General features: G+C 36.2%; 1 protein-coding gene across 4 annotated transcripts in view; it reads right to left on the bottom strand.

Moving 5' to 3' along the window:
- IQCH (IQ motif containing H) overlaps nucleotides 1-22,620 on the bottom strand; it is a 265,552-nt gene that overhangs the window by 194,696 nt on the left and 48,236 nt on the right. Inside the window, exons 5-6 of one of the 4 annotated variants that reach the window (XM_011940353.1) lie at nucleotides 17,246-17,362; nucleotides 14,466-14,866 (exon numbers count right to left, since the gene is read on the bottom strand). The exons of the other annotated variants lie outside the window; for them this stretch is intronic. Coding sequence (XP_011795743.1) covers nucleotides 14,864-14,866; nucleotides 17,246-17,362 — 120 coding nt within the window. The 3' untranslated portion in view covers nucleotides 14,466-14,863. Of the gene's footprint in view, nucleotides 1-14,465; nucleotides 14,867-17,245; nucleotides 17,363-22,620 lie in introns of those variants that run through there. 4 annotated transcript variants of the gene reach the window in all.

A 22,620-nucleotide genomic window follows, 5' to 3' on the forward strand; every position in this document is an offset into this window, starting at 1 on the left:
AAGGAAGAAAGAAAGAAAGAGAAAGAAGGAAAGAAAGAAAGAGAAAGAAAGAAAGGAAGAAACGAAGAAAAGGAAGAAAGAAAAGGCACACATAGGATCACAATTTGCAGAGCTGGAAGGGGTTTTAGGCTGATAAAAGGGTAGTTAGCAGCAGAAGTGACAAGGGGGATTGTGAACACAGACTTAAAGAATGTGGTGAATAGAAATGACTGTGGAGGAAACTGCAGCAGAAATACTATTTTGAACACACAGCAGCTATCTGAAGTGAGGGCATCTGCATGCCTCACAGACCCCATACAGTGCATCACATAAAGTAGAGCTATTATGATGTCCCAATCCCCCACAAAAAACAGTTCACTTAAGGTAAAACGTGACTAATGAAGGAAAGTATGTAATGTAGTCTAGAAAATTTTCCATTAAAATTGTTATGAAATCCAGCACTTAAGCAAAATTTCCCGAAGTGTGTTCCTCAGAATATAGTTCTGTGAGCTATTCTGCAGAAAGGGACTCTGAGGAAGTTTGGGAAACACTGCTAACTGCATTTCCTCTTCTTAAAGATTCATAAGGCACATCAGTGTGTTAGTGACTCCAGGTGGCTTAATGGCATAAAAACCAGTCTGACTCTCTTTAACCTCATGTTTCCCAATTTTATGGGACCACAATACTCTTTTTGCATGGAATACCTATTAACATTCCAAAGAACCAGCATTCTTTGGGATACATTTTAGAGAAAAAAAGATCCAAGGATTAACACATAGCTAACAATGATATTGCTATAATTTGTTAATAGGAGCCCATTCTGTAAAGCTATTAATAAAAGACAAGTTATAATTCGATTTTACATAAAACTTTTCTTCGAAGGAGCTTGAGACACACTGGACCCAAAATTTTCTGAGGAATTCAGGTTGACAAAAATGTAATGATTCCTTGTTGCTACTTTTTCTCACTGTATTTAATAACATTTATTTGTGGTATGCCAACAGAAACTGTAATCTGGAAAAGTAATTACTAGAGAACAAAGTACTGTCCATTTCACTTATATGACTATTACATTTCATAAGAAAAAATGTGTATAGTTGATACCACATGAGAAGAAATGAGTTTAAATGGTAGTCGTTTCACTTAAGATCTAAGAAAGACTTTGGGAATGAATTTATCATTTACTATAATAATTTTTGCTATTTCTTTTTATTCCTTATTACAGAGCAGTGTGCCACTCTCTAGGCATTTTCGTTTAAATACTGGCTGGGGTCATAAGTGAAATAAAGTTTGGTCCTCATTTACCTCATCCCAGCAGTTGGGTTGGCACACAGCTGCAGAACTGCTGGGGCTCTTTTTATTTAATTTGGCATCCCTTCCTGAGCAGTACTGAGACTTTTACTTCAATGACTCCACTGGGCTTTGCCATAATTTCTATGCTGTATCAGTAAAGTCTGTGGAAGAGATGCCTAAGCAAACCTGAAAGGAGGCTAGGAGCACTTACAGTTCAGGTATTTTTGCTGAAGTCAATGAAGCGATTAATCTCAGATACAGCCCATTAAAAAAAATTAACTCGTTTAGTAATGAAGCGAATTTTTAAGGAATATTCATTCGGTCATTTTAATATTCTATGTGTATGTCTGTGTGTAAGAGTTTGTCCTTTTTCACAATTTATCTTCGAATAATTTTTCTAGATTCTGAATCAGATTGTCAAAAGAAAATATATCTTCAAATTCTGAAAGAGCCATATGTTAATTATATGACTGGGAAATTGGGAGTAACAATGTCTTTAATACGCTCTGAGTATTAAAAGTAGTAACAAGTAAAAGTGATGAGCACAGGTTGCATATTTTGTTGCATACATAGAAAACACTCCACAAATGCTCTGCTGAATGCATAAATTGAAAAAACAATACCTTCTGTGAATTTTATTTCCACAATCAGTACAGAAAACAGTTTCACCTGGTCTGCTTTTCTGTCCCACATGTCACGTGTCAGTGCTCACAAATGGGGAAGGAAGGAAACCAAAGGAAACAGACTTCGATCAGAATTACGGATGGTCAGAACTTGAAGAGATCTTAGAGATGATTTGATCCAATACCTCAAAGTGACAAACACACTAAAGCCCATGAAATATAAGTGATTTGCCCCAAGAATACAACCTAGGAATTAGTGCGAGGTCTAGGATTGGAGCCTAATAGAAACATGGACTTTTCTTGTAATGAGGATTGTCAATATTATATGAGGTTATGACGCTGAAAAAAATCTTCCTTTGACAAACTTGAAAAATAGTTCTCTTTTTAATGGTTTTCTACCCTCCTTCTCTCTCTCTCTTTCTTTCTTTTGACAGAGTCTCACTCTGTCGCCAGGTTGGAGTGCAGTGGCACAACCTCAGCTCACTGCAACCTCCGCCTCCTGGGTTCACGCCATTCTCCTGCCTCAGCCTCGCTAGTAGCTGGGACTACAGGTGCCCACTACCATGCCCGGCTAATTTCTTGTATTTTTAGTAGAGATGGGGTTTCATCATGTTAGCCAGGATGGTCTCGATCTCCTGACCTCATGATCCACCCGCCCTGGACTCCAAAAGTGCTGGGATTACAGGCGTGAGTCACCGCACCCGGCCCTAATTTCTTTATTTCTTCTTTTTAAAACATCTTACTTTAGTTTAATCCATCTGGAGTTTTCTTTGTATAGAATGCAAGGTTAGGATTTAATCTAATTTTTTTTCCCCAAATCATTAGCCAAGTGACTTGGCACCATTCATCTAACAAGTCCTCCCTTTCCCATTGACTTACAGTGTTACCTTTATTACATTCCAAGTTATTTTTTACACTAAGGTCAATATCTATGCTGAGTTTTTTATTCCATTGATCTATCGATTTTTCTACCCATAGAAATAATTATTGTAATTTTATTATATGCTTTAATAAGTGATATGAAAAGTCCACCTTCATTAATCTTCTTTAGGGAAAAAAGAAATGAGGCCTTTTGCCTATTCTTCAAGATGATGAACACTAGCAAGTTGAAAAAATTAATATTCCATGCAAACCAAATAAAACCCATATGAATTTTGATTGGAATTACATTGGACATAAAGATTAATGTGGGAAGAACTGGCATGCTTATAAACATTTTCCTTCTCAGGAATATGATATATCTTTCCATTTATTCAAGTGTTCTTTGATGTTGTTCATTAAAGTTTTGGAGTTTTCTTCACATAGGTTCCCCACTTTTTATGTGAAGATTATTACTACGTACATGTGTTCCTCATTAGAGAGGGGACTGTGGAGAGGGAGAAGAGAAAAAAAGAGAAAGAGAGAAACAAAAAGAAGAGGAGAGAAGGGAGAAGGAAGGAAAGAAGAAAGGAAGGAAAGGAGGGCAGGAAGGAGGGAGATAGATCATACATCCAAACATGGAAAACAAATCCATTTAAATGTTCATAATAATTATCTCTAGGTGGAGGGATTGAGGTTATGTAATTTTTTAACCTTTCAACCCTTGTATTTTCCAAGTTTTCTTCAATGAGAATGTGAAAAAAGTGTTATAATCAGAAAATTGGGCATGGGGGTGAACAAAGCTTCATGTTTGCTTCCTAAAGTCAGCTGCTATGTTGCCTACCTGGGCCTTGGGCTCACTTCCAAAACATAAGCCCTAAGATTCTGCTACAATCACCTAAGGGAAGTTGTGTGTAGGGCTTGGGGGTAGGAAGAAGGAGATGGAGAGATGAGAGAAATACAGCTGAAAACCATGCCCATGAGACTAGACAGACCTTCCCTGCCCTGTCACTTCTCTACAGAATCCTTCCTCTTCAAACATTCAATTACATTTTATTGAATTAAATTAATGATTTATTGAGTACCTTCTATGCATAATGCATTTTGAAAAGTACCCTGGAACATATGAAAGTGAAAAAAATATGGCTCCAGGAGATCTAACAAGAGGAAAAGATACAAAGTCCCCTTTCAATTCAACGTATACCACGTGAATGCTTTAAAAGGATGCTATGATGGCCTAGGCAAGGGAAAATTCTTTCTACCTTAAAAGATCTGGATAGACATTATTATGGGAAAAAAGAGGGCTGGCCAGGTGTGGTGGTCACACTTGTAATCTCAGCACTTTGGGAGGCTGAGGCGCGCAGATCATTTGAGGTCAGGAGTTTGAGACCAGCCTGGCCAACATAGTGAAACTAAAAAATACAGAAATTAGCCAGGCATGGTAGTGTGCACCTGTAATCCCAGCTACTTAGGAGGCTGAGGCAGAAGAATCACTTGAATCCAGGAGGTGGAGGTTGCAGTGAGCTGAGATCGTGCCACTGCACTCCAGCCTGGGCAACAGAGTGAGACTCTGTCTCAAAAAAATAAAAACAAAAAAAGAAAAAGAAAAACTTAACACAGTTCTCACTTGATTATACAGGTCTTTAGCAAGGTATTACTCAAAGTCACATACAAACAAATGCAAATTTATATTGCATTCTGACCAAGTTGGACATTATGTCTGAAGTTAGAGATATGAATGTAGTTGGGGAAGTTTTCATCTTAAAAGTACTAGCTCATCTTCTTGTTCTAGTCTTTGAGTTAATACAGCCTTTATTAAATACTCTGATCTTTTACTTCTGTCTCAGACTGGGGCAGAGAAATTTCTTCATCAAATTCCTTGGTCATTAAGAAAGCAATCTTTGACTGGGCTGGGCCCAGATATGTCCCTCAAATGCAGGTCAAAATCACCACCCTCAAAGCTACCTGGAAGGTAGTATAGAATAAGGATAAAGAATGCTAGGTTGAAAGCCAACTGGTTGAGTTTGAATTAACATCCTTTGACTTTTAGCTTGTGTGAGTTTGGGTGAATTTTATTAACTGGTTTTTGCCTCAGTTTCCCCAAATGTAAAATGAAAGTAGGAATAGTACTTACCTCTTAGGGTTACTGTGAGGATTATGTGAGATAATCCATGTAAAGTGTACTTAACAGCATGCGCAACTCAGACAAGCCCTCAGAAATGTTAGCTATTGCTTAACACTTAACGCAGTATTTATCCTGAGTATGTAGTACCTTCCAGGTTAACATGCAGCCAAGAGCAGAAGCACAGTTAGGTGTCCTGCAAGTGTTCAAATTATAAAGTAGAAGTTGCTGAGAGATTTACCTTCCCTTCTGTTAAAGTCCAGGTTCTACACTTTAAGCTATGGGTAAATGGAATACTAAACCCAAGATGGTAGCAAGTTGGTGATAGGTAATTTCCCTGAAATTTAAATGTTTAGATTAAATGCTAATTCCATAAATTAGATAACACGATAATTCCACAAGTAAGATGATTACAGTTTGAAAATCCTTTTCTGAAAAAGTAAAATGTCCTGCTCAAAATTATGGTTATGTTAAACTAACCCAGTATTAGGTAAGGAGCACACTTTTAAATGAGTGGAGAAGACAATGCTACTGCTCTCTTGGGTCGCTCTTTTCACTATACAACTCCTCCCGATAACCTTCTATAAGGGTTAGACCCATCTTAAGTGAGAAATGGAAAAGGGCATTTTGGAACTCAGAAAATTAAGTTTTCTTAGGAACAATCTTAAAGTGGTTAGGTCCCCAGGCAAGCTCAGATAATGTATTAGTACATCTGAGCCTAACCATTAGACATATCTGGGCCTCTCACCAGCTAGACAAGGAGAAAGGAGAATTATTTTTCTCTAAAAGTAGCTCCTAATGGCTTTGGGACGATGGGGAGATAAGGCAAGCAGCATTTCTTACCAAGAAATCGCCCAAGAATACTTCCCCTATGGGTTGGTTTCCTCTTGCCTCTTTTCTTTCTCCTCCTGATACATTCTGTTTGTTCCAGCCAGGGTTTCTCTCATCCTCTGGATAGTATAATTACTCAGATAGGATGTATAAACTAGTGACAAGGAGATGTGTCACCCCTTACCCCAACTCGGAGTGTTCAACTAGAAAAACAGATACATGATCAATGTGGTCAGATCCATGTAGAAGCTGACTTAAAAGATTCAAAAAGGGAATGTAGTCTAATTGGTGTTATCAAAGACATAAGACATCAGCTGAAGGTGAGTGGTATTTCATAGCAGGAAATTAGTAAAAAGGAAGGCAAAGATTAAGAACACAGGCTGTAATATCAGATAGAGCCTGATTCTGAGTTCTATCACTTACTAATTGAATGACTGGAGAAAGTAACTTAATTTCTCTATACTGAAGTTTCTTTACCAGTAAGATGTAGATAATATCACTCATTCCATGGGGATTGTGATATAACATAATGCACATAGTCAACCCCAAGCAGATAGTAGCTGTTAATATTTACTATAAAAAGTTGAATTGGAGAGGCAGAATTTCTCAGTATCTATAAAGCACTCACTTTCCAGGGATGTATTCATATCCTTCTGGCAAGCGTAGCTTCACAGATGGGTGTGTCAGACTATAAAAGTGTGATGCTGCTGCTCACCATGAAGATTGTCCAACTCATTACCCTAGTCAGTTTCCCTGTTCACTAAGCAGCCTTCTAACTGGATTCTGTGTAGCTTTCTAATAAGGAGAAAATATGTGCAACAGATCAGGCTGATTTGAACATTCAGGTCTGTTTGACCATGATAGCTCTCCTCAGAATACATAAAGTGTCATTTCAGTTTGTACATCAGTCTCTTGTGAGTTCAGCTGTACCCAAGAGATTGACTGACTCTGGTAAAAAGCAAATCTCTAATCCTATGAAGTCGAGGGTTACATCTTGGGCTTCACTAAGGTATTAGCACTCTAATGGGCTCTAAGTTGCCAGTCAGCTACCCACAAGAGAGGTATGATTTTAGGTATGATAGTGTTGATGAAGACATCAATACTATCATACCTAAAATCATACCTCTTCCTGTTTCTGAACCAGGGGATTTAAATTGTTGACTTCCAAGACAGGAATAGCCTAAAGAATATTTTCTTTGAACTACATAGGGTTTAAAAAAATTATCTAATCACACATTTAAAAATTAGATTTCACAAAAAAATATAAGCATGACTTTCCAGCTTCTTTTGGAAACCCAGTCACAAAAGGCTAGAGCTAAGGTGGCTGCCTCCTGGAGGGAAAGCCTGTCTCCTCAGTTCAGTACTCCAGTAATGTGGATCTAGCCTTTACACTCAGTCATTTCAGTAACGTATTATCTGCCAGACCCAATACAACTATGCTGTGACTCCTACTTTAAAAAAGAACAATTTGGACATTTTCTAAGGGATTTTACTGCTTATATAAAAGAAAAAAATGTCAGGAAGTAAAAAGCCTATTCCATGAATACCACTTTTCCTTTTCTTTTTTTTTTTTTCATTTAGCACAAAGAGATAGTAAGTTTGGAAACACACCCATATTTCAGAAAACATTTGGATTAAGATAGTCTCTTGGGCATTTCTGTGCATTATTAGATTGGGACCACAAGGGAGTTGGGGAGAGGGTGAGAGTGGGACAGGAGGCTAATACTGTCCAGTGCTGACGCTGGGAAATGGCAATAGGAGAGTTGGGTGGGGGATGGGGTCAGAAAGTGTGAGGAATCAACCATTCCTACTCTCTATCCTTTTGTCTTGCCACCACTTCTCTTGCCCCAACAAGTCCTGCTTTTAGCTAATGTTGGAGAGGTGGGTGAGAAGTAGGGATTAGAGAGGAAGTTACAGGCAGAATCATTAGTAGTAGTGGGGCATACAGCATTAGGACAGAAAGTAAGAGGGACTGAGAGGAAATCCCAGCCATCCAGTTAGATTGGCCAGTTCTGAGTGGCCATTTATACGAAAGGGACAGAGAGTTGTATGTAAATGGTCAGGGGAAGGTGCAGCCTGTAGAACTCCAATGAGGCAGTTTTATGATTATCTAACAAGTTCAGGAGATAAGGTTATTCAACAAAGTACTACTGCTTTATAGCCAAAGGGAGAGAAAATAAAGTTTAATAACTAATGAAGACATCAAGGAATAGAGATCATTCAAAAGAATTCTAAAGTTGCCCTTCAGTTAAAGAAGCTGGATAAGTTATCTAACTTCAGAAGCTGTCTGCCTTAAGCCCTGCCTTTTATGATCCTGAATCACACAATTGGATTTCCAGTGGCCCATTCAAGGCCATCCATCAACTGGCCTCCACAGCCAACAACATCTTTTGGTTTCTACAACTTCATTAGGCAAATCTCTAAGCCATCCTCCATTACTCTCACTATTCTCTACCTCTGCCTGTGCTTATATTGCTTCTGATATTTAAAATGTACACCACCTCTCCTTTAGTCTTGCCCATCAGTTCCTCTAAGGCCTATCTTAAGGCTTGCCTCCATCCAATTACATTGATCCTTGAGAGACTGGTGGCTCCACAAGGAACCAAATGAGCATTAATCTGGGAGTCACATAACCAGGACTGTGGCTCTGATGATGATTCTGAAGTAGCCAATTTATCTTTTCAGTATGTAGATGAAGAATTTGTCTTTAGAGACTAAGTAGTATACCTATGTTAACTTGGTTCACAGCACCAGAATTGAGAGCAGGATTGAAAACCCAAGTCCTCTGATTCTCCATCTATGGCTCTTTCTACTAAAGCATGCATGGTTGTTTTCAGACCATGACACCTTAGTTGCCAGCCATAAACTGATTTATTATTCAAGCTGTTGTGGAAGATAGAGATGGAAGTAAAAAGATTATATAATCTTTTTATATAAATAATCAATTATATAAATCTGGTATTTTCAGGTCATACTGCCCAAACTTTATAGCCTAATGAGAGGAATCTCCTCTAAGTAAGTATTTTCTGGGTTTACTTTACACATGCTGTAGCGTAATTCAGAAGCTAGGCTTTTAAAGAAAGTGTAGGGTAAATCAATCTAGTCTATGGGTACTTACTTCCATTCTACCAAGGAGGTTCTAAAAGGCTAGGAATGTATACTTGAATTCAAGTACAGTTTAAGGTACAATGGGTTAGAATACTGGGGAACACAGCAATAGTATTTATTCATCTCAAGAACCTCTTAGTAGATAATTAACCTGGACCATGATAAAAAAAAATCCTATTAGTCCCATTTTTCTTGTGGCTAATGCTGTAACACTACTTGCTGTAGTATTTTTCCTTTGCTTCATTTTAAACAGAACACTTACTATATTATTGCAAGCATTACCACTTTTGTAGCTGCTCCATTTTCCTCCTTGCAACAGAAAAGCAACAGTAATTAGGCAAAAGCATAAATTTTATATTTTTACTCAAGAAGGTGTAATTCTTATAAAAATCTGGGCTGGTATTGTAGACATTATCCACTTTTTCGTAGTTTTTCCACACTACCAACTAAGAGAAGTGCATATTTCATCCATAAAGAATATAGGGTTTTTAGGATATGTCTCTGTTCTGATGCATACTTTGTCCCACACTGGATTTTTGTGTGAAAGAAAAGATGTATCACAGTTCTAACTTTTGGGACATCGTGAACCCCTTTGTCAGTCTGGTGAAGCCTACGGACCCCTTCTCAGAATAATCTTTTATAAATGGATTAAACAAAATACATGGGAACCTATTACACTGAAATGCAGTTCTACCCATGGACCCCTGTACCCTAAACCTGTCATAGGTGTGACACAGGTCCCTCTGTCTACCTAATTTTTGGCTTTTCAAGGTGGAATTAATTTTGAGGTTAGAAACACTATCTCTCATATGTAGTCAAACAAATACTCCAGTCCAAGGCCCAAGTCATAAAGTGAAAAGGCACACAGTAAAAAGTATATCATAAGGGAGCAGGCCTAGTCCTGTTAGCAGGTGGCTGTCGACCTGAAATGATTTCAGAGCAGTGCAAAGGCTCTCTTCCTGGATTCCCCCAAATCCCTCTTCTCTCTCTCCACTCATGCTTGAAACCCCTTAATAGAGCCTAACTCCTTTGTTTTAATTAAGTAGTGGATTTGCTCTTGTTAAAAAATAAATACCCATGGGAGAGGTAATACTTGATGCCAAAGATTTGCAAATTTATTTTCAGCAGTAGAACAAGTTTTTCAAATGCAACCTTAAATAGAATGCTGATACTTAAGTAAATGCAAATTTTATAAGAATTTAGTATAATTGTGTATGTCAGAACATATATAAATAACATAATTGCATATAGTATTATGTACTTATATGTATATAATTATTATTTATAGTATGTGCTTACATTATATATTTATTATATACGTATTTATATTATATATTTCTGGTTATAGCAATATAAACCAACACTGGAAACAATGAGGCTGTTTTGATGAAGACAAATTATGAAATCAAGAGTTATAAATAACTACAGTCTTACATCTATCACAGAATACAATGTATTTATATATTTTATTTTGCCTGCACAAGATGTAGAAAATCCAGATGTGAACAAATAAGCAATTTCAAATAGCTAACAATTTGTTATGGCAGTTATAATCTCAGAATTTAGTTCAATTAAAATGATCCAGAAACTTTAAAATAGTAGAAATTTTTTGTTTCAAAACCAAGTCACTAACAATGTCTACCAATTGCTTACATTCCTTGATAATTAAGGATTAGTTGGTAAGTAGTCAATTGGGGGATATTTGACAAATAGATTCCATAATTAATTTGAATCCTGACTCCACTTGCTTACTGTACAACCTCAGGCAAGCAGCTTAATCTTAGTCTCAGTTTTCTTATCTATAAAATGGTTCTAAAAATGGCACCTGCTTAGAGATGTAAGGGTTAAATAAGATAGTCTACATAAAACAATGTGTTAAATAAGACAGTATACATAAAACAATGTGTCTGGCAAACCTAATAAATGCTACTATAATTAAAGGGCTAAATTACCAAAAATATTTTTCAAATGTGTCGTGTAACATTTTAGGATGTTCTATCATATCCCATTCAAATTTCTTTTCAGGTATCTCGCCACCCTTCTCTTTCAGACAGTCTCTGAGTTTCAAAGAAATCTAATTTTGTTTTGCACGTTGAGTCCAAATTTTGACATTATGCTTCACTGTTGACTTTTATCTGCAGTTGTAAACAGAGTAACATTGCAACCGTGCACTGTCAAAGACTGTATAGCTCATTTCAAATCATGTAAGAACCAATCCAAACTTAAATCGAGCAGTGAAACAATCTGTGATGCTATATTATCATGATGTGGCTATATTATTGTAACTGTACAGTTGACTATTATGCTGTGCCAAAAGTATGCATCAGAGAACTTGCCTGGCTTTTAATTGATAGTAGTACACATGTGTTCTAATACTAGTACCAATTAATGTTTATTGAATGATTACCAGGAGTCAGGCACTGCTTTACGACCTTCACACATATTAGCTTATTTAATCTTTGCTTATTTATTTGTATGATTATTATACGACTGTATATGAGCAGATCTGAATTTCAAAATATGACTAGCACAAAGTTACACCCTATCTAATAAAAAACACCTTTATGGGAAATTCAAATGTACACACACACACTCAGAGTAAGCCTGAACGATCAAATGATCGAATGCATTAAAATTTGGCATCAATTGAAATATGTAGGTACTGTTCTTTATTATACTTAAAATGCTTAAATATTTATCATTAAAAATGAAATACAAATTAAATGCTGAGAACCCCTCTGAAACTCACTGGAGTTCTCTAACAATTTGAAAATGAACATTAAATCCTACTACTCACTTACACTAGGATGTAAAAAGAGCCAAATCAGATTCTTTTCTAAAAGCATAAGTGTGAAGAAGGAAATGAGAGATTTTTTAATACTAATTCATTTTTCAGGAAGGTAAGAACCTTATTAGGTACCCATTATGTGCCAGCATGTTAATATATTATCTGTATTCTCCATAGCACCCTTATCTAGTAGGCATCATTATCCTGACTTGACAAAACGGGGAACTCAGGATCTGAAATGTAATTTGCTTACCTAGAGTTCAGTAACTGCAAAATAGCAGACAGGACCCAAACTCTGACCCACTCAGCTCCAAGCCCCTCCCAGCACACCACATTGCCTCTCCATCTTGCTTCTCCCCATTCATAAAACAGAAAAATGAGAATGAGTGAGACAGAGTAACCTGCTCTTGGAAACACTAGTTAGTTAGTGGCAAGGCTGCAACAAGAGTCCAATAGTACTGGCATTTCACTAGGTAAATCTTATCAGATGGCCCATGGAGGGGGTATGCTGTGCAACTAGGCCTACTAGGAGCCAGCAAAATCATTACTTCACTTCAAAACTCAACATCAGTCTATATAGCTTCAGAGCAGAGACTAGACAGAGGAGGGGACAAATCAGTCCTGTCCTTAGTACCTATTATGTGTAAAACAGTGCTTGGTGCAGGGGAGGATTTGAAAAACAGACAAACAGAACAGACAACAAGGTCCCTGTCCTCATATCTGTGTGGCAAAGAAAGCATAATCATGTAAAATATTAAATAGTATCCCTGGAGGAGACCTCAGCAATATTCTGGTTCCCTCCCTGGACCCCTACAATAATATGCTTTAAACGACAGTATAAAACAATGGCACAATAAATATATGAGACTCGCCAATAGTAATAACTAATATTTTTCAGAACACTTCTTTTTACCAGGACCTTTGTTAAGTGTTTTGAATTATCTCATTAAAAACTCAATACAATCCTATGAGATAGATACATTTATTATGGACATTTTACATGAGGAAAGGGAGACTGTTTCTCGGAGATCCCAGTCTAGTAAGGATTCACAACAGGCAGTCTGACCCAGAATCACTATTCTGAGAGCTAAAAAGTGGTTTCAGTTCAGCATGGGGTTGGTTTGGGAATGCATGCAGTATCTTGGCAGAGAAGCTCAAGAAACATACCACTGTAAAGAAATTAAAAGAACTCACTACTGTTAGATTTTTTTTATGAATGTTATCTGACAAGGCTATAGCCTCTCATTGCCTCTCCCTGCCCCCAGAGCAATGGGCTTTAGTGAGACAGCCATCCACCAGCCAACATTCCATCGCTTTCCTCAGCTTTCCCATCACTCTAAACCAATGCAGAATTGAAATTCTAAATAGCAACAACATACAAAGGCAATACACTACCACCTCCACCACCACAATCACCATCACTGCCATATTGGTGGAATACATTTTGTAGGCTGTGAATCAGGAAGGACATGAAAAGTCATTCCTTTGTTGAAAACTCTTTATCTAAGCAACCTGAAGAGAAAGCTCTCTTTAAATGATGGCAGTGGGATGTTGTGCATGGCACCACAGTCCTTGGGTAATGACTGTATGTCATAAATAGGATATGGCATTTCAGAATGTCTTTAAAGCTATTTCTTTTTGTTCAACTAATTTAATTTACCAAATGCTCCTGGGAAAAGGGAGGGGGACCAAGATGCTGACTCCACATTTCCTGAAAAATCAACATTTTCTTTTTAAATTACTCTCAAAGAAATTGCATCTGATTGTTGTCTGCTGGCTCCCTCAAACTCTACCTCTGTCAAAATTCTGCCCCAGCAGGTGTGAGAAAGAATAGATGCAGAACTTGAGTGAATACCCACATCTGTTTTTGGAAAAAGAGAACAGAAGCAGCACAGAAGGAAGTAAAAGAGATAATTGCTGGCTTGAACTACAATACATTTTACTTGTGGGCAGAGGGCCAGCTTACAGCAGGCGGAACATGCAGGCCCATCTTATTGGAATTCAGGGGTGGGCCTCCACTCTTGTCCGGAGACAGCTGTAAACCAGCAGCCCATAGCATCACAATCAGGCACTGAGTTTTGTCAAGGAATGCTGATACGTACAGAAGCAGCTTTGTCTGCCTCAACTGCACCCCTGCCTGGTGAAATGACAGTCAATCTCTGATTCCAGATGACAAGAACTGGATAAAAACTTAAAACAAATGGCGACCTTTCAAAAGATTAATTTGTTTACCAACAAAATGTTCCCTCTTTGTCATCTGAGATGGGGGTGACCTTCACTTTCCCATATCTAGCCTGAAAGGATGCTGACTATAGTCATCTGTTAAGTTAACTCCATCTCAGCAATTATTCCCTTTTTTTATTTTTAGTGACAAGAAGGGTTTATTAATTCACTCTGCTTCTTGTTATGGTTTATAAATGCAACAAGCTCATTCTGAATTACTGCAGTGTAACATCAATTTGTTTAAATCTAATTCTGCTACCGTTGCCAAATTATGTTGTGACTGTAATTGTGGCCATATGCATGGGCTTAAAACACAATCATGTTCTGAAATCGCCCTTCTTTCTCCACTCCCACCCCCTGCCCCCACTCCTTACTTCTGGTGCTTCTTCTAATCATTTGACATTAACACAATTGCCTCACTTTCTATTACTTTATCATTTCAGAAATGAATATGCTTTCAGTGAGAGAGAGATTATTATGTACACCCCAAGTGAAACAGTAAAGAATGAAACTATGATTTGTGAAGTGTGGTTGCTACCCAACTAAGTTAGTGGAAAACACTGCATAACATATGACTCATAAAATCTAGAAATCATAATAGTATTAAATTCAACCTCATGAATAAATAAAAGATTCTAAGTTTACATTGCATTATATATTTATTTATTTGGAAAGTGGGACCAAAGAACTGGTATAATTCTACAGCAACTCATATCTTGCCAAAAAGAAAAATGTTTTTATGATTCTTTTCTAGGTCATAACAGTTATAATCAGAGTTATTTGTGCAGCAATTCAAAGCAATGTTTGGTTTGGCTATTTTGTTATGCATTCATAATCATTCTTTTAAAATTCATGCTAACAGATACATGTTTCAAGCCTTTTAAGAAACACTTTTTATTTAAAAGAAATAAATCAAAGTCAAATTTTCTGTAGATCTCTTAATGTGTTATACTATAAACTCTAACTGGAACTAGATGTCAGTGAGGGAATGTGAACAGTACCAGGGATTTCTTCTTGTTTCCACACACCTTTGAGGACCTACTAGAAAAAATGTTAGAAGGCTGTTTGTTACTATTTGGCAGACTGAAGATATTGAAAAAATCACCAGTGAGTCTCACTTTTAATACGTTTTTGGTAAATTGATTTTATATAACAGAGTCACAGGATATAAAATTTTCAAGATAGTTTTGCAATATGAGTATGTGTGTGTGGCAGGGGTTATATGTGTTTTCAATGCACTAAAATCCTTGCATCAGCCTCTTATTATCAGGAGGAATACACCACTTCATAAGATGGAGAAGATACCAGCTTCTGGGAACAAATAATGGAAACTGGCTACATATTCACATTTGCTCTGTCAAAAATGTCTAAGGTTATTTACAGGCTTTTGACAAGCTGATCAAGTTTCATAAGAAGTAAGGAAACACATGGCCCTCGGCAGCCAAATAATAATCCCCTTTGAGTGTTTAGTTCTAAAATGATTAGCTTTGATGATGCCTTTCTAATTAACTATACATCACAATGCTAGACACATTACTCTACTTTGGGTTAGTGCTTTTGAAATGATTTTTATAAGTGGTAAATCACAACTGCATTTATCCCCAAATGCTTTATATGACTGTTTAAAACCAAATACCTGAACAAACTTCTTTCACAGTGCTTTTTGCACAATGCTTCTGTTTTGTAAATCCAAAATGAAAATACTGTTTTTCAGTTAGTACTACCATACAACTATATCAACACAAAATGATAGGGTCAACTAACTATTTGATCAAAAGGCTGACAGTTTGAAAAAAATATACATAATGTACATCCAATTTTAAGTTGCTCTGGTGTGGATTTTTCTGGCATCAACTTTGATGGAAAAAGGAGATTTAATACAGTAAATGAACATCTATTAGCTATATGTCATAAAAGGCAAAGTGTTTTCCCAAATTCTCTCTGCTCAAAGTATATAGATACAACATCCAAGGCATTCATTCTATTTGGAAATTGGAAAAATATATAATTAGTGACTAAGAATCTGTCCCAAGTTTTGGATATAATTTTGAAATCTCTATTTACTTAAGTCTGAATCGTCATTCAGATTCATAAAGCAAAGCATAATCCTTTTTAAATCTAGAGGTATGCCTTTTAAAACTCCAGTACTCATCAGAAAAAGTTCGCATGAAACACAACAGTTGCCTCGGGCTACAAAGCCTCAGTACTCCTCCAGCTAAGCCAATATTAATTCTAGATTGAAGAGGAAAACCAACAACAACAAAAGAGAAATCTGCTTCTGTCTGTGTTGCCAGAGAAATAATATTTGTATTTCAAGAGCTTTGGGCTCATGGGAAGCAGATAAAAACCCTTTCACATTATTCACAGTGACATTTTAAATAAAGTTTCAGCAGGAATAAAAATATCTAACTTTCTGGTTATTTCTTAGGCTATAAAAGTATTTGTAAGATAAAGTGCTCTTAAACCAAACCTGTTAGAATAACATAAAGCACATATAAAGAAACTGAAAATACATTTCAGGGTTACATGAATGAAGTAGGCAGTTGAAAATGTCTATGTAGGAAATTTGGAAGAGTAATCTAAGAGACTATTATGCTAGTTAGAAATGGCTTTGCAATTTAATTCTAACATTAATCTTGCTTTTAGTTTTGATTTCACCAAGTCATACATTTAAGAGCTTTTGAGAGAAGCCAAAGGTTAAAAATGTATTTACAAAAATAGAGAGATGTTACCTCAGTAATTGTTTTCAGTGTTAGAAATGATCTCAAATTAAATAATTTCCCAGTTAAAATGAAGCACTACTCTTAATTCTCCTAAGAAAACTCCACAACATGGAAAGAGTACAATCCTTGCTTTAGGACAAGGTAGCATCTAGTCGATGGCAAAAATAGGCATCAACTCTGAGATCTCTTACTGCAAATCTACATTTGATTCTTTTTCCCTCTCATTATTTTGCTGACATAAAGGATTAGTCCCTGCTTACCTCAGCTTTAGAATAACATTCTCAAATATTTGTACATTATGAGAGTATACACAAGTGAAGAGGATTCTGTGCTGTTGTTTTATTTTGATTTTTCTAGTGCTAAGCCTACTATCAAAGAAATACAATATTTAAAATTTCTCTATTAATTTTTTTTGCTGGTAAATTATTTCCTCATTAAAATTATGGTACTAGATTATTTAGGAATATCAAATAAAATAGAGAAATCTGAATGAGCTACAAATAAGTCTTTAAAATAGGCTTACATTTTCTTAATCATTGCTAATTATAAACAGAATGAGAGCCACTCCATCTCCAAAAAATTCCAAAGACAAAAGGATCACAATCTTTACTTAATATCTACATTACATCTTACACTACTAATAAATGACTTTTATTTCTTAAAAAATAAGAGCTCATTAAACTAACTCATTACTTACACATGCTTTTCTCTGATTAATATATGGCAAACTGATTCCATAGTTCGCATTTACAGCAGCTCTGTGGTGGATGTTTTCAGGATCCTGCATGATTTTTACATTCAACCCTATCTTTCGCTGAAACAAAGAAACAATGAAACTTTCATGCTGGATGAACAAAAATGCTTACTAACATTTTATATCCTCAAAGGAGTTTAAAGTTCTTTGGAAATAATTATTTTAATGAAATTCTCACTGGAAAAAAATATATTTGGATCTTTTATTTAGGCTGCTAATCAGTCCCTTTTATTCACAGAAAAGGAACTTTCTACAGGTTTTCCTCTGTGTATCCCACTGCTCCCACAAATACATCCTCAGACACATTTTCTCAAAAATAAACCAAGGTGGGCAAAGGACTAGATAGAATACCTGGTCTTAATTTATTTTTAGCTTTCCAGGTCAAGGATTTTGCCAATGAAATCTATACCACAAATACACAGGCAGAGGGCTCCCTTGGTCTGTTAATGTGGCCACTTTCCTCCAGGGACATTTACAGGTAAATCTCAATTTGGGCCTGGTAAATTTACAACAAATTTATCTACTCCTTCACAGAGATTCTGTTATCTGCAAGAATAATTTATGCTTTCATTAGGAAAAAAATAAAAGCCTCTTGTTTGAACCACTTATTCCTCATTTTAAATAATTCAAATTAGTTATCATTGACATGCTTAAAAATAAACCACGAGAGTGGGCCACATAGTGGTGGTGGGAAGGGGCACTAGATAGTTGTCAGGACCCCTAGGTGCCAGCTCTCCTCTCGACTGCTCTGTGTGACCTTGGGTAAGTCACTTCACCTCTATGGAAGTCAGTTTCTTTATTTGCAAAATGCATGTTAGACTTGATGGTCTCTTGAGGAACCATGCCTGAGCGTTGGGATTCTAAGATTTTAGGCTAAAAGATAATTTCGCACGTAGGGAATATGGTATTACTAACAATTTCTAGTCTTTTGTGATTTTTAAAATTGTAATACAATGCATATACCATAAAATTCACCCCTTTAAAGTGTACAATTCAGTGGTTTTCAGTATATTCTTACAACCATCGCCACTATCTAATTCCAGAACATATCCATCACTCCAAAATGAGACCTTATACCCATTAGCAATTGCTCCCCATTCCCTCCTCCCACTAGTTCCAGGCAACCAGTAATCTACTTTCTGTCTCTACTGATGTATATCTATTCTGGACATTTCATAAAAATGGAGTCAAAATATGTAGGCTTGTAGGCTTTGTAACTTTTTAAAAAGGAGGTTAGAAGTACCGTGAGCAACTTAACTGTTTTCCTTTCAATTAAGTGTCTTAGTTTTGAGGGTGATCTCACGCAGTTGTTAAAATGGTTGTAGGAATCAGACAGATTTGTTCATGATCCAGCTATTTCTTTGACATAAGCATTCATAAAGGGTCTGTGCCTAAGGTCAAAGTGAAGAAGAAGGCTACAAAAATATCTACAGAATGTATGCTAGATAAGCATAGATACGTCTAGGTAAGGTCTTTCTTAACAGATATTCCAAATCTTCCTTTTACTTTTTAATAGCATGTTTGTTGTTGTTGTTGTTGTTGTTGTTGTTGTTTTGAGACGGAGTCTCGCTCTGTCACCCAGGCTGTAGTGCAGGGACATAATCTTGGTTCACTGCAACCTCCGCCTCCCAAGTTCAAGTGATTCTCCTGCCTCAGCCTCCTGAGTAGCTGCAATTACAGGTACGTGCTACCACACCTGGCTAATTTTTGTATTTTTAGTAGGGACAGGGTTTCACTATGTTGGTCAGGCTGGTCTCGAACTCCTGACCTCATGAGCCACCTGCCTCAGCCTCCCAAAGTGCTGGGATTACAGGTGTGAGCCACTGTATCCGACCAATAGCATTTCTTAAACCAAATCTCCAAATAACTGCCCTTAACTGTCGACTTTATTTAATCTGGGCAAGGATACAGGATTCAAACAAGGCATGTCTATTTCCTTCTCCTTGAGGTACACGTGGTCACAAAAGTAATGTCATACCTAATTATAAATGGCTTTTCTTCTGTGGGTAACACAGCACTACTCCAGGGTTTTTGCATGGAAGCAGATTGCCTCTTTTATTGAAATTAATACCTGAACATAATATTTTCCTTCTTAAACGTTCAGAATAATTTCTATTCTACCAAGGATTGGGAAATTGCTAATATGTATTATATTGACTGGATCTGGGTTTTTGTAATTAGGGTATTTTTAAAATGTGTGTATTCTGGATACAGAATGGTAATAGCTTCATCTATCACATCTAAGCTGTTAGAACTTAAATTATGGGATTATTTGCTCAGTGGGCCATAGCACTTTTCTTAGTTTTATCATGCTCCATCACGTTTGTGTGGTTATAGGTCTGGTATAGGGAGGAAATGGCCAAATACAGAATCACTGTTAAAACTGGCCTTAAAATCCTGTAGTGTTCTGCTTATTGTTAAATTCTGTAGTACTAGACACAGTTATTTCTGAAAAGAAATCAGTATGTAAATAGAAATCCAACAGAAATGATAGATGTACCATCAATTCTTTATTGTTGGGTTCTAAAGCAATGATTTGAGGTTAAAAGATAATTTAAAAATATTAATATTCTCATATTCACTAATTTGGTACCAATGCTTGTGTATACCAAAATAGTAATATGTAGCACACATGATTTAATTGCTCTTTTCAAAAACACTTAAAAGGCATCTATGTTTAAAGAATATTAACATAATCATACGGGCATGGTGGCTCATTCCTGTAATCCCAGCACTTTGGGAGGCCGAGGTGGGTGGATCATTTGAGGCCAGGAGTTCGAGACCAGTCTGGCCAACATGGTGAAACCCGTTTCTACCAAAAATACAAAAATTAGCCGGGCATGGTTGCGGGCGCCTGTAGTCCCAGCTACTTGAGAGGCTGAGGCATGAGAATTGCTTGAACCCAGGAGGTGGAGGTTGCAGTGAGTTGAGATCATGCCCTGCACTCTAGCCTGGGCAACAGAGTGAGGCTCAGTCTCAAAAAAAAAAAAAAAAAAAAAAAAAACTTAACATAACAAATGTTTCACTGAAATTCACTACCAAATACATTCAAAACCTAAATTTGTCTTACAAACCATCTATCGTGATATATGGGAAAATCCTTACAAACATACGCTGTATTATGAGACCCAATAATAAGGTTTTCAAGAACATCTATTATAGACTTCAAAAACAAAAATAAAATTAATCATTCCATTAAGCAGGAAAGTATGCTCTGGAAGATGATCATTTTTTATCAACAGTAAGATAAATATCAGAAATAATTTCAGAAAATTTTAGTAAATTGGTCAAGAAAAGATATCAATTTATGTAATCTATCTTGAGTCACTAAATAATCTAAACTTGGTATTCTCTCCTTTTGATGGTAATTACAAGCAGATATATCAAATGTGACTCTCATTTAGACTTTGGTTTGTAAGAACAAAAGTTATTATCAGAGCCAATTACTGTTTTACCTACATGGCTGCACAGAAGCAGGGAGCTCAATTTTCATCTCATCAGTGATTTTGTGGTATTTATTTTATTACTATGCCCACAAAGCTATATAAGAAGGAAATAGCTTATGCTATTAAAACTAGGGTTGGAATATAGGAGGCTAAGGTTTCTTTTAGAAGAACTTCTGAATTAAAAACACTAGGCAGCGTGTAATGCCAGCTCCCCAGACATGGATAGACCATAAAATGACACACATCTGAGCAGTAGATCCCACACAGAGTAATCAAAATTGAAATGCTTCACAAACAAAAGTTGAGAGAGGCTATTTACTAAGTTACAGTATTATCAACAGTGTTTGCTGCAAGTAATGTCTTCTAAAGTGGATATTGCTTAATATCATATTCCCACTGGTTAAAGACAGCTGCTGTTTAGTCTCAAAAGCAGAGAAAAGAAAAATACAAAGAATTTAGTCACCTTAAACACACATTCTTTCAATCACTGTCTCATGTAATACAAAGAACAATAGACGTCAAGTCCTGATTTGAGCTGTGTGATCTAGATTTCTCATTTGTAAAACTGGTTAGTAACACTTAGCTTCATAGGGTTGTTTGTAAAGTTCAAATGACTAATGTACAGTTAAGTATCTTATAAATTATAAAGTACTATTCTGGAACCAATGTGAAAGAGGCTCCCACTGGCCCCAAAATAACGATTACAATCGATTGAAACACTTCAAACATATAAAAATCCATGAGTTCTTAATAATATTCTCTTCCCCTCAAAAACCTAGTTGATAAAATCGATAAATTAACCTAAAAATTGATAAATAAAAAAAGTAATTAAGCAAAAAGTAAGTAATTAAAACTGGTTTTCAGAGTCACCAAAGAGTTGCTAAAGAAAACTTCCTCACAGAGGCTAAAAAAATGCAAAGGAATGATAGAATTCTAAAAATCACTACTTTGTAATTCCTAATGAAATAATGTATTAAAGCAAATATCAATGGTTGCTAATATCATTAAGTGAAAAGTTGCAGAGAATTTTATAAAAGACAAATTCAGCTGATAATTCTTGGACTCATCGATCAGTCTTAATATTATTAAAAGACAAAAAAAGAAATTGCCTCTTGATATGCTATAAAAGAAAATACACAGGCACTGGGTATAGCACCATTGTACAATATGAAGTAGTCCTGCCAAAAAGACAGAATCTGAATACAATCAAGCTTCTAGATAAAACTACCAATTTACAAGAGATATTAGGGACAGAGGAACATGTAAAATGGCACCACGGGATTGCAATCAGATAAATCCAGACTGTGAGAAGAACCTATATGACAAATGACCTGGTTTCTTCAACAAATAATTGACATTAAAATTTTTTTATTTTTAATTTTTGTGGATACATAGTAGGTATATATAGTTATGGGGTATATGAGCTATTTTGATACAAGCATATAATAAGTAATAATTACATCAGGATAAACAGCCATCACCTCAAGCATTTATCTTTTCTTTGTATTACAAACAATCCAGTTATATGCTTTTATTTTTAAATGTACAATAAATTATTGTTGAATATAACAGAGTGACCAGCCAGTGTCACCTACTTTTGATATACTAGATCTTAGTCATTCTATTTAACTATATTTTTGTGCTCATTAACTATCCCCAATTCTCCCCAAGCCCCACACTACACTCCCCAGCCTCTGGTAACCATCCTTCTACTTTCTATCTCAGTGAATTCAATTGTTTTAATTTTTAGCTCCCACAAATAAGTGAGAACATGTGAACCCTGCCCTTCTATGCCTGGCTTATTTCACTTAACATAATGATCTCCAGTTCTATCCGTGTTGTTGCAAATGACAGGATCTCATTCTTTTTTTT

Source organism: Colobus angolensis, unplaced genomic scaffold (assembly GCF_000951035.1).
Source record: "Colobus angolensis palliatus isolate OR3802 unplaced genomic scaffold, Cang.pa_1.0 Scaffold19, whole genome shotgun sequence".
NCBI classification, from domain to species: domain Eukaryota; kingdom Metazoa; phylum Chordata; class Mammalia; order Primates; family Cercopithecidae; genus Colobus; species Colobus angolensis.